This window comes from Sminthopsis crassicaudata, chromosome 3, assembly GCF_048593235.1.
Source record: "Sminthopsis crassicaudata isolate SCR6 chromosome 3, ASM4859323v1, whole genome shotgun sequence".
In the NCBI taxonomy this organism is placed as follows: domain Eukaryota; kingdom Metazoa; phylum Chordata; class Mammalia; order Dasyuromorphia; family Dasyuridae; genus Sminthopsis; species Sminthopsis crassicaudata.
In genome coordinates, this window is record NC_133619.1 from 630,068,027 (window position 1) to 630,080,641 (window position 12,615).

General features: G+C 41.7%; 1 protein-coding gene across 6 annotated transcripts in view; it reads right to left on the reverse strand.

Annotated features, from left to right (window-relative positions):
• The window catches only part of TP73 (tumor protein p73), a 212,845-nt gene that overhangs the window by 20,947 nt on the left and 179,283 nt on the right, over positions 1-12,615 (reverse strand). For all 6 annotated transcript variants that reach the window (XM_074306470.1, XM_074306471.1, XM_074306469.1 and 3 more), the window contains one exon: positions 308-494. In XM_074306470.1, coding sequence (XP_074162571.1) covers positions 308-494 — 187 coding nt within the window. The remainder of the gene's footprint in view (positions 1-307; positions 495-12,615) is intronic.

Genomic DNA, 12,615 nt, shown 5'->3' on the forward strand with positions numbered 1-12,615 from the left:
CTATTATCATCCCCATTTTATAGATGAGGAAATTCAGGCAGACAGAAGTGAGGTGACTTGACCAGGTTCACACAGCTAGGAAGTATCTCGAGGCGAATTAGAACTCAGCTTTTCCTGTCTCCAGGCCCTCTTTCAACTGAGCTCTGATATTTCTTGACTTTAATCCCCTTGAGGGCAAGCCTAGTATGTGGTTATCTGCCTCCCAACGGTAAACATGAAGCTTTGGTAAAAGAGCAGCCAAATGATTTGACCGTCTTTCCATTCTCCCTGGCTGTGAACAGGGGCTCCTCTTCCCACCACCTCCCACCTTCATTGAAGTCTCTGCCCAGCTCGTGGTTGGGACAGCGCTTCACCACTTCGGTCACATGCTCTGCTTTCTTGTAGACGGGCATGGCCCGGATGACGGTGCCAGGTGGAGGGGGTGTCGACACCTTGATCTGGATGGGGCACGTCTTGGCGATCTGGCAGTAGAGTTTCTTCAGCAGGGGCGAGTACTGTAGGAGAGAAGGAAGGTAGAGCTGAGGTGGAGGGTCTTGGAAGGAGAGGGAAAAGGGGAAGCAGGGCTGGAGCTAGGGCTTTGTCACAGACACAGGACTTAGAGAGGACTTAGGTTACTCACCTAAGTGAGTACCATAGACAAGAAACCATCACCAAGTTAGCAGAGTCATGATAGGGAGAAATCAAGTAATAAACTCACAAAAGCCACCCCACACCACATTTGTGTGGTCACCCCTAGTAAAATGTAAGCTCCTTGAAGGCAGGGACTATTTTATCTTTGTATTCCAAATACATTAATAAATGCTTGTTTATTGATTAATTGGGAGGCAATAAGTTCAAGAAAAACAACAACAATAACAACAAACACTTCCTTCAAGATCCACTTCCTCCAGGAAATCTTTCATGATTAATCTCACCAGCTTTTATTAAAAGCCTACTAAGCGCACAACACAATGGCGTCTGCCCTCAAAGAGGCTATACTCTACCGGGGATGGGACGGGATCGAAATAATATCTCTATAGACAAGTAGAAACAAAGTTACTCGAAATAATCCAATGGATATATGATCTCAGCAATGATTATCTAATTACCTAATAACAACAGTATACATTTACATGGCAACTACTATGTGTCAGGCAAGATGATAAGCACTTTCCAGTTATTATTTCATTTGATCTCCACAACAACCCTAAGAAGATGGTGTTATCATCCCTGGTTTACAGATGAGGAAACTTTTTTTTTTTTTATTTATACTTTATTTTTTTATTAATTTTATAATTACAACATTTTTTTGGCAGTACATGTGCATGGATAATTTTTTACAACATTATCCCTTGCACTTACTTCTGTTCCGAATTTTCCCCTCCTTCCCTCCACCCCCTTCCCCTAGATGGCAGGCAGTCCCATACATGTTAAATATGTTATAGTATCAGATGAGGAAACTTAAGGCAAAGTCATACAGATAATAAGTACCTGAAGCTAGTCTTGAACTCAAGTCTTCTGGATCTGGAGCCCAACGCTCTATTCACTGAACTCGGTAATGATACAGCACTTAATCCACCCAGACGTGCCCCTCTTGTATGATTCTCTTACTCATGACTGGAAGTTACATGGCTTAGTTTTGCATATCGACCCATAGACAAAGGGAAGGAGAAAGGTATCACTAGCAAGTGACTTAGAGAAGATATAGCTGTGCTCTGAGGAAATCTCGGAAATCCAAGCGTTAGGGATGGATTACAAACATGGCGAACTGCCTATGCAAGGCTTGGAGGGGAGAGGTGGAATATTGTTTCCTGGAATAGCTATTAGGCAAATTTGATTAGAGAGAAGCCAGTAAATTATATATGTGAAATATGTGTATAGAGAGACAATTGGATCTCAATATAATTTGTAATCCTATGTATTTTCCTTTGTATGCTTAAAGATATTATTCTGAAAAAAAAAGTTATTATTCTGAGAAAAGATCCATTGGCTTTGCTAAAAGAGTCCATCTCTCTCTCTCTCTCTCTCTCTCTCTCTCTGGCTCTGGTTCTTCTCTGACTGTCTGTATGTCTCTGTTTCTCTTTGTCTCTGTCTCTGGGTCTCTCCCCCTCCTCTCCCTTTGCCCTGTCTGTCTGTTTCTCTGTCTCTCTCTCTTTTCTCTCTGTCTGTCTCTCTCTCTCTCTCTGTGTCTCTCTTCTCTTTCTCTCTCTCTGTCTTTCTCTTCTCTCTCTCTCTCTCTGTCTGTCTGTCTCTCTCTCTCTCTGTCTCTCTTCTCTCTCTCTTCCTCTGTCTCTGTCTCTCTCTCTGGCTCTGGTTCTTCTCTGACTGTCTGTATGTCTCTGTTTCTCTTTGTCTCTGTCTCTGGGTCTCTCTCTCCCTCCTCTCCCTCTGCCCCGTCTGTCTGTTTCTCTGTCTCTCTCTCTCTTTTCTCTCTGTCTGTCTCTCTCTGTGTGTCTCTCTTCTCTTTCTCTCTCTCTGTCTTTCTCTTCTCTCTCTCTCTCTCTCTCTGTGTCTCTCTTCTCTTTCTCTCTCTCTGTCTCTGTCTTTCTCTTCTCTCTCTCTCTCTCTCTCTCTCTCTCTCTCTCTCTCTCTCTCTCTCTTCCTCTGACTCTCTCTCTCTCTCTCTCTCTCTCTCTCTCTCTCTCTCTTCCTCTGACTCTCTCTCTCTCTCTCTCTCTCTCTCTCTCTCTCTCTCTCTCTCTCTCTCTCTCTCTCTCTCTCTCTCTCTCTCTCTCCAGCTCCTGTTTCATGAACTGCTGATCTGAAGTGAATCAAAAATGAGTCATAGAGACTCAAAGATGGGAGGAACCTCACAGATGTCTAGTCTCCGCAAAAATAAAAATCCCCTCGACAGTAACAAGTGGCCATCCCTGCCAGGGCCTAAAGACCTTTGGTGATGGAGAACCCAATTTCTAAGGCCGCTGGCTGGGCTTGTGGACAGCTCCTAGAATAGGGAATTTTTCTTTACCAGAAGGGAAAATGTCTCTTATGACTTCCCATACTGCTCTTGGTGCTTTCTTTTAGGGCTCAATTAACTTCGAATCCCTTTTTCATATGATAACTCTTTAGATACTTAAAAACAGTCATCATTGCCAACTTCACAAACCCAGCTCAGTCTTTGCTTTCCAGGAATAGAATCCAAGACACATAATATGAATTTGGAGGAACACGCATCATCTCTAAAGTTCTCGGACTTTTGTTCCCCAATTCTCCTCTGCTTACTCCCCTAGCTTCCTGTAATCTCATCTGCATCATTTGTGATGAGATGTTTTAAAGCTCTGCCCACTAAGCCCTTCAAGCTCTTCTGAGTCAAGGGACTGGGTGCTTTTTGGGGGGGAAGAAGGGTTGTCCCCAACATGCTCAAACAGGCAGCCTTTTCTGAGGGATCCCAAATATTCACCCGGAATGCCGGGAGCTGTTCCGTTCCAGTTGGCCCCTCCAATGGATTTGCTGAGACAAGTCGGGCTGAAGTGCCTAAGAATGAATAGTGAGAAGACCTTTTTTCCAGGGCTCAGATGAACCCCACTTTAAAAAGACCCAGTAATATAGAGTGCAAAGAGATTTTTCTCTTGAAAACTATCCTTCCCTTTTGCTCTTTTCTTCCCATTAACTCTGAAAAATAATTCATCTCTCCATCTATCTATCTATCCATCCCACCCATCCAACAAACATTGCCAGGAGAACCTGTGGTGACTGGTAACATTTCCTAAAGGCTTTGGAAGTTGTCCCGCTATCCCAGCACAACATGAGGGAGCCTTCAGAGGGGTGTGGTATGCATAGGGTGCAGATACTATTAACTTATACTCTTCCACCTGGATTCAGTCCCTACCCTTTATCCCAGCTCAATGGAATTGCCTGGGCCCAAAGCAGAGGGCTGACTCATAGATTCATAGAATCACAGACTGTCCAATGTGTAACACTGGAACATCTAATCTCTAATTTTTACAGGAAGTGGGGAGAAATGAAATTTCAGAGATGGTAAGTGACTTGTTCAAGACGACAAAAATATCAAATGGCAACATTGGAAATCAAAGGGACTTAATAGCATATCATCATCTATTTTTATCATTCCCACCATGTTAAATGGTGCGTTCGAGGTCAGCATCTACAATTTATGTAAAACCACGTAGAGTGAGGCTGGAAATTTTGTCTTAGTAAATGAAATTATGGATACCAGCACAAAAAAAGGTCCAAAAGTTGTCACAACTGAGGAAATAAGTACCAGTTAAGTACCCGAGAAGTTGTGGAGTCCCAGTAAACATCAAACCAGTCTTGGAGAGGCATTAGTACGAATTAACCCAATGTCACTCTAAGGTTACTTTTTCTATCCCATTTTATCATGGGGAAATTTCTCAGTTTTTATACCTACTTTTTGGTTTTCAGAATACTTCTGAATTCAAGATTCAGAATTTTTCCATCACTCTTTATTACTAACATACATTTTGATACTTATGAGGTAATGAAATGCGGTTTAGTTAGAGGGGGACAGATGGGAGACAAGGGGGGATAACAAGAAGTCACTCCATGACTTGTACCCGAATGTTCTGTGACATCCGGCTTAGGTGCCTTATGGGAGAGCAGGCTGAGACATGCTCATTTGTGTTCAATCATGCAGTAGAACTTTCCTCGTGGAGGAGTCTGGTCTCCCACTTGTATGCCAGGTGTCATCTGGTAAACATTCCTCTCATTTTTAATCCTATTTTCTACTTTGTAGGCACTGGTGTGCGTTACTTAAATTCATATAAGTTGTGTCCATCATCCAAAGAGTCTGCGTTATTATACGCAATGAGCTAACTTTTAAACCTCAGAAATGGAAGTTCACTGCGATGGTTATAAAAGCATATTTTGGTTATGAAAAAAGTGATCAGGAGCCTTTCACATGCGATATCTCTGGGTTAAAACTACAATTTGGCTTTACTTACTATTCATCATGTGGCATTTGTGGCTCCTATGACTTGGAAAGAACAAAAAGACCATTCAATAGGAGCCAATATTTGCTCAACATATACATCAGGAATGTACGGATTAGTCTTAACATACTGGTGAAATGTCAGATTTACCATGAGCTGGAAGTTCTGTTCCACAGAGACAACCACCTACATTCAAAGCACTAGAAACATGTGATAGGGATGAAGATGAATTAATTAATGAATTAATTGAGCTTTATTAATTGCCTACAATGTGCCAAGTACCATGTTAGCATTGGGGATATAGAGAAGGAAAAAACAGTCCCTGCTCTCAAGAACCTTACAGTATAATATGCAATATTCAAATAAGTATACAAATAGATCAACCTGGAGCGCCACAGTGCACAGAGTATTGGGCTTGGAATCAGGAAGATGCATCTTCATGAGTTCAAATCTGACTTCAGAGACTTACTAGCTATATGATCTTGGGCAAGGTCACTTAACCCTGTTTCCCTCGGTTTCCCCATCTGTAAAATGAACTGGAGAAGGAAATGGCCAATCGTTCCAAGACCTTTGTCAAGAAAACCCTAAATAGGGTCGTGGAGAGTTGGACATGACAGAACAATAACAATAATGTGTAAACAAGATAAAGACTGGGTAAACTGGAGATAAAATTCACAGGAAAGGCTGTGAGATTAAGGAGGATTAGGAAAGGCAACATGCAAAAACTTTTTGAGACTTGAAGGAAGCTGGGAGGCAAAGATAAATAAGGAGGGAGAGCATTCCAGGCATAGGAAACTGCTAGAGAAAATGCCAAAGGTCATGAGGTGGAGTGTTTTGTGGGAAAAAAGCAAGGAAGTCAGTGTTCCTGGAATGGAGAGAACACCATAGGGGAGTAAGGTGGAATTATTTTATCTTGTAATAAAGAAAGTCAGTAAGAGAAGGGAGGGGATATTTAGGAAGAGCCATTTCTCCATATTCAGTTCAACCAATCAACAGATCAACCAATCAGCCCTTATTAAATATGTACTGTGTCAGAAGCCTGGAATATTAAATTAAAATAAAAACAGATCCTTACTTAATAAGTTGACTGGATTCAAATGACATTGTCTGTGAAACTAGCTTATCCCTAAACCAAGGAAATCTTTTAGCTTCTGAATTGAAAGGACAGAATCTCCCGTAAAAGGGAACAAAATATTAAAATTTTGAAACTTCTCTTGAGAAGAGCAGTGACTGAAAAATATTTTTGGATTATTTATGAGACTCCAAAAGTGATCACTCATATTGTAATCTGTGTATTAAATTACTAATGTTTTATTTAAAAATGAATTATCATGGATAGGGGAAAATCCCCATTACATTAAAAAAAAAATAAGCTGTCATCAGAGGAAAGAAAAATACGGTAAGCTACCTATTGATTAGTCTTGAAAAAAATCTCACTACTTCTTCATCTTAGCTAGAAAGACAATAGATACGAGACTGAACTGTAATCTAGAAGATCTGAGTTCAAATTCTGCTTCGGATCCTTCTAGCTATGAGACCACGGGCAATTGACTTTACCCATCTCAGATTTTCCATCTTTATAAAATGAGGTGGATGGGCCCAATAGATTCTAAGGTCTGCTTTTGAACTCTTAAAAATTCATAAGGAGAAAATTTTCAAGGTGACAGATGATACATGTTATCTTTGTTCAAAAATGAAATGTCCATCACTTAGTATAGCTAAAATCAATGAGGAGCTATTTGTGTCTCTCAAATAAAGAAATGACGAGAGATGAACATTTTGAAGACAAGCTGAATAAATTGGAAGGAACTTCATTGAAATCCTCTTTTTATTTTTTGGACTGACCAAAACCTTTTGGGAAAATTGTGTCCAAAGCAGAAAAGTATCAAGAAATTGTCAGTCATCCTATCCAAGCTTACAAAGTTATAGGATGTCATTTATTTCTTGGATGCACATTTGGACTTCTTACAACACTTTGATGCTATCAGTGATGGGCACAGAGAACAATTTCATCATGAAATTAGCATAAAAACACGATAGAGAGTGGTTATTTTTGTGAATGTAGCAGAGTTAAAATCTGTTTAAGTACTAGTGTTGTCTAGTTTATTTGAACACTGTAAGTTACGCTTGAGCACAGCCAAGTCAAAACAAGTGCAGGACCTTGGATGTGATCATAAAATAATAATATAATATTAAATGTTTTATTAAATTAATTAAACATTATATTAAATAGAATAATCAATCAAGAATTTAAAATAAAAATTAAATTGTGTCCAGGAGCCCAAAAAAAGCTAGAACAAGGAGGAAAATGGAGATCATTGAGTCCAAGAGTTCTTTTTCTGATTCTTAATAGATTTCAAGAGAATCATAATTTTAGATGAGGAAAATTACATCATCATTTCTACTCATTTCTGACTGAAATTTTGCTTTCCCTTTAAATAATTAATGATACAGCTAATAAAACCTTACTCTGAGAAAGGCATCCAAAGGCTCACCAGAGTGCCAATGATGTCCATGGTATACACATGAAGAAAGCTAAGAACATTGTTTTAGTCTGGGCCCTTCATTTTATAAACTAAAGTGATTGAAGCTCAGTGAACTTCATGATCTGGAGGAAGGAGCAGAGATGATCATGAAACCCAGGTCCCCTGACTGCATCTGTAATATTCTTTCTATTAGAAAGTAGAACCCAGGAGCAGCTAGGTGGTACAGTGGATAAAGCACTAGCCCTGAAGCCAGGAGAACTTGAGTTCAAATCTGGCCTCAGACACTTAACACTTCCTAGCTGTGTGGCCTTGGGCAAGTCACTTAACCCCAACTGCCTCAGCAAAAAAACAAAAGTAAAAGAAAGAAAAGAAAGTAGAACCCACATGTGCAGAAATGTTTGTAGCAGCTCTTTTTCATGGTAGCAAAGAATTGGAAAATGAGAGGATGCCCATTACGTGGGGAATGGCTAAACAAGTTGTGGTATATGAAAGTAACAGAATATTACTGGTCTTTAAAAAATGATGAACAAGCTGATTATAGAAAAACATGGAATGCTTTACACGAACTGAGGCTGAACACAATGAGCAGAAGCAAGAATACATTGTACATAACAACAGCAAGAGTGTGTGATGATCAACTATGACAGACTTAGTTCTTCTCAGAGGTTCAGTAATCCAAGGCAATCCCAATAAACTTTGACAGAAAATGACCTCTGCATCCAGAAAAAGATCTAGGGAGACTGAATGTAAATTAACACATGCTCTGTTCACTTCTTTTTTCTGTTTTTGAATCTCTCCCATGGTTCTTCCCTTTTGCTCTGATTTTTCTCTCTCAATATGATTCATAAAATAATGTGTATTAAAAATAAATAAATTTACTAGAAAAAAGGGAGGGGGCTTAAATAAAGTTATAATTAATCTGTAAAAACAAAAAAAAAAGAAGTCAGCCCTTTGAGAAGGAAGGAAGGAAGGAAGGAAGGAAAAAGAGAAAGGAAGAAAGGAAATAGGAAGGAAGGGAAAGAGAAAGAATGCAGCAAGGAAAAAAGGAAGGAGAGAAGAGAGAAAGAAAAGGAAAGAAAGGAAAGTAAAAAAAATGAAAGAAAAGCAAAAAGAAGGAAATAAAAAAGAAAGAAAAGAGGAAAGAAAAGAAAGAAGATGGAAAAAAGAAGGCACTGAGGAAAGAAGGGAGGACAGGAGGGAAGGAGGGAGGAAAAAGAGAAAGGAAGAAAGGAAATTGGAAGGAAGGGAAAGAGAAAGAATGCAGCAAGGAAAAAAGGAAGGAGAGAAGAGAAAAGAAAGAAAAAAAATGAAAAAAAAGAAAAAAAGGAAGTGAGGAAAGAAGGGAGGACAGGAGGGAAGGAGGGAGGAAGAGAGGAAGGATGGAAAGGGGGGGAGGAGAAAAGGCAGGAAGGAAAATGGGAAAAGAACAGTGATTTTGCAAAGGATCCGTATACTTAACTCCTGGCAAGGGAACCTCCTTGCACTAGTGAAGATTGTGATCACTTCATGACTTAGTAGCTCTAAGTTCTAGGGAACCTGTTTTCTGAGGAAAGAAGTGACTTAGACAAGGTCTATAAACAAGGAAGTAGCAGAAACAAAGAAAGAGAAAGAAGCAGAAAGCCATCCTTGAAATTAGTAGCAAAAATACAGTAAGATTCACCTGTTTTTATGAACATGACATGAATAAAATTGGTGTTTTATTCTGGTGTATCCTGAACTTTCCGTGTACAAACACTGTGTCCTGTATCCAGTTAAAAAATTCTGTAATTGCTCTCTATGGGTAGAAAAATCCTCATCAGCCTCTCTCCAGGGCAGCTGCTCTCGTGGATAGATGTGAGAACCAATCTCTCTCTCTTTTTTTTCCTCTCTTCTCTCTCTGTTTCTGTCTCTCTGCCTCCCTCCCTCTGTCTCTTTCTCCCTCTCTTTCTCCACCCCCATTTCTCTCCCTCCACTTCTGTCTCTCTGTCTTTCTCTCCCCTCCCCCCCCGCCTCTTCCCCCAGTCTCTGTCTCTGTCTCCTTCCTCCTTCCTCTCCCCTTATTCTCCAGCAGGCCACTGGGCACCCCCTGGCCACAGAAGGAGCACATCTGGCAAGAAAGCTTTGTTTCCTCCATACACTGCTGTGTCCCTGCCAGCGCACGGATGTGGCTGGTCAGAGATACAAACTGGTGTGAGATCGGAGTTCCCTAGATCTAGAAGAAATCTCCAAGGCCTCTCTGAAACACGGGGGGTGAGTGACTCGCTCAGGTTGACACGACTATCTCGTAGCAATTGTTCCTAACTTCAGGTCCAGAACCATCCTCATTGTCCTCAGGAAGGGCACTGAATGCCTGCTGGGGATCCCAGCACAAGAGAGACTTAACCTGTAGCTTCTCTCCCCCTCAGCCTCTCAGCAGATTACCCACAAAGCCCTGGGGAAAGGTGTGGCAGCCCTGGCCTTCCAGGGCCCCTCTAGGAAAAGCCGCACAAACATGAAGGATGTATGACTAGAGTGCTGTTTTCAAGGGAGACCTAAATTACTAAAAGAAGCCCCTCCGCCCACCGGAAATAAAGTACAGGAACAGAGAAATTAGACCTGGAAAAGACAGGCTTCACCTCGCCCAAATCTCTCATTTTGCAGATGGGGAAACTGAGGCCTGAGCAGAGACGAGACTCAGTGTCACAAAACAATACCACAGGGTTGGAGATTTAGAAGTAGAAGACATCATAGAGATACTAAGTCCATTCCTTCCCCTCGTTTGACAAATAGGGAAACTGAGGCCCAAAGAGACCAAAGTTGCATAGGTACCAGTGAGGTTCAACTCAAATAGCCACAGAGGCCACTATAAATATCCCCAAGGGCTACAGACTGGCTTAATTTTAAAATGTAACTATGTTTTATTGTGTTTTATTTCATTGAATATTTCCCAATTACACTTGAATATGGTTTGGCTGGAGGTGTCTGACATCTTTGCAGAGATGCAGATTGGGTCCAGCACCCGACCCCCTCCCCCATACACAAAGGTATTGATTGTATTATGATCTTTATACCTCCCTAGCTCTATATACTGAGTTATCTCAAAGCTTGGCCCTTTTGACCTCTTCATTCACTCAGCAAACTTTTCGTGAGTGTCCAGTAATGATCCGGATCTCAGCTAATCCGGGAAGACTTCCTAAGGGGTCTCTCGGAGGCGCAATGATCCCAGACCATGTGGGCTAACCTTTGCGTCAGCGTCTAATCCTTTTCTGGAAGACTCTGAAACTAGCCTGGAGTTTTGTTTGTAATCAAATAAGAGTGACCGCTATCTCTCCCAAGAGCTTCCGTTTCGTGACTTCCCAGGGAGCCCTTTTCTGCAGAAAGAACCCGAAACATGATTTACACTTAAGGTAAACACAGGAATTCTCAGGAAACACAGCCCAGGAGTGTGTGTGAAAGGGGAAGGTAAGAGGGAGGAACTGAGGGGAGGCTGGTAAACCCAGGAGAAGGTTTTCCCATTGGAGGCTCCCCTTTGGCGATCAACAGGCAGGAGGAAGGGACAGTTAATGACCACAAAGCTGCCCAGGGAGAATTTCCCTGGATGGGGTTCAAGAGGAGGCAGGAGAACAAAAGATAATACAAGACCCTGGCTTTGGAGATGGTACAGTGGGGAGGGAGAGAGAGAGACCCAGAGACAGAGACAAAAGAGAGCAAGAGAGAGAAACAGAAAGAGAGAGAGAAAGAGAGAGAGAGAGAGACAGAGACAGAGAGAGACAGAGAGAGAGAAAGAGACAGAGACAGAGACAGATAGAGAAAGAGAGAGAGAGACACACACAGATAGAGAGACAGAGAGAGAGAGACAGAGAGACAGAGAGAGACAGAGAGACAGAGAGAGAGACAGACAGAGAGAGACAGAGAGAGAGAGACAGAGAGAGAGACAGAGAGACAGAGAGAGGGACAGAGACAGAGAGACAGAGAGAGGGACAGAGACAGAGAGAGAGACAGAGAGAGAGGAACACGAGAGAGAGACAGAGAGAGACACAGAGAGAGAGACAGAGACAGAGACACAGAGAGAGAGACAGAGACAGAGAAATAGACAGAGGGGGCAGAGGGAGAGGAGGGGGAGAGACCCAGAGACAGAGACAGAGAAACAGAGACAGACAGACAGAGAGATAGAGAAGAACCAGTGTGTGAGAGAGAGAGAGAGAGAGAGAGAGAGAGAGAGAGGGGGGGGGGGAAGGGAGAGGAGGGAGAGAGATGGAGGGAGAAAGAGAGACAGAGACAGAGACAGACACAGAGAGACATACAGAGAGCATCTAGTTTTGGAGTTAATGATCCCGAGTCAAATTTGTCACATCATTTCATCATTCAATCCCATTCGACCTCAGTTTATTCTTGTAAAATGGATAGTAAAGTTTGGACTAAATGATGCCAAAGTCAGAGTAGTTCTACGCCTAGGATCCTAAGCCACTTAAACACAGTAGGTCTTCATTTCCCTATTCTCAAATTGTTCGAGCTGGGGAGAGATGAAAACTAACATCTTCCAGCCCTAAATTCATTTAAGGCCCAGTTTCTTAAACTGTGATTTGCAACTTCAAACATGGTTCCTAATTGAATGTGGTGGTTACAAAATGATTTATTATCAGTAAATGTTGCTTTGTATACCTGATTTTACATACCTATATATCCAGGATCACGAAAAATCTCTCAGACGAAAAGGAGTCATAGACCCCTGCTCTAAAGCATACTATGGACAAGACCAGACCAGTAGGGCTCCAGTCTCATCGTAGGACTCATCTTTCAGAGTTCAAATCTGATCTCAGATCAGCTATGTGACTTTGGGCAAATCACTTAACCTTTTTGCCTCAGTTTCCTAATTTGTAAAATGAACTGGAGCAGGAAATGGCAGAGCATTCTAATAACTTTGCCAAAAAAACTCCAAAGAAAACTTCGGGGTCACAGAGAATCAGATATGACTGAAATGGCTCAACCCTCCAAAATCGTAAAATGTATCTGGCACTGTCCTAGGTACTGGGACTATCAAGTCCAACATATTGGGAAACACACACTCCCTTGTTGTTATTTTTCTTTTGTATTCGAAGTTGACCATGACATCAGGGAAGTGATGCCATGACATGCAAGTGAACTGAAATGAGGGAGTGCTGTGCAAAGTCTCCAACCTCACTTTTTCCCAGGAGGCATCTGGGTTCAGTGGCCAGACCTAGATCAGGAGATGGCCCTCTCGGCACAGAGTAAGTGCTTAATAATTAAGTAGACCCCCCCCA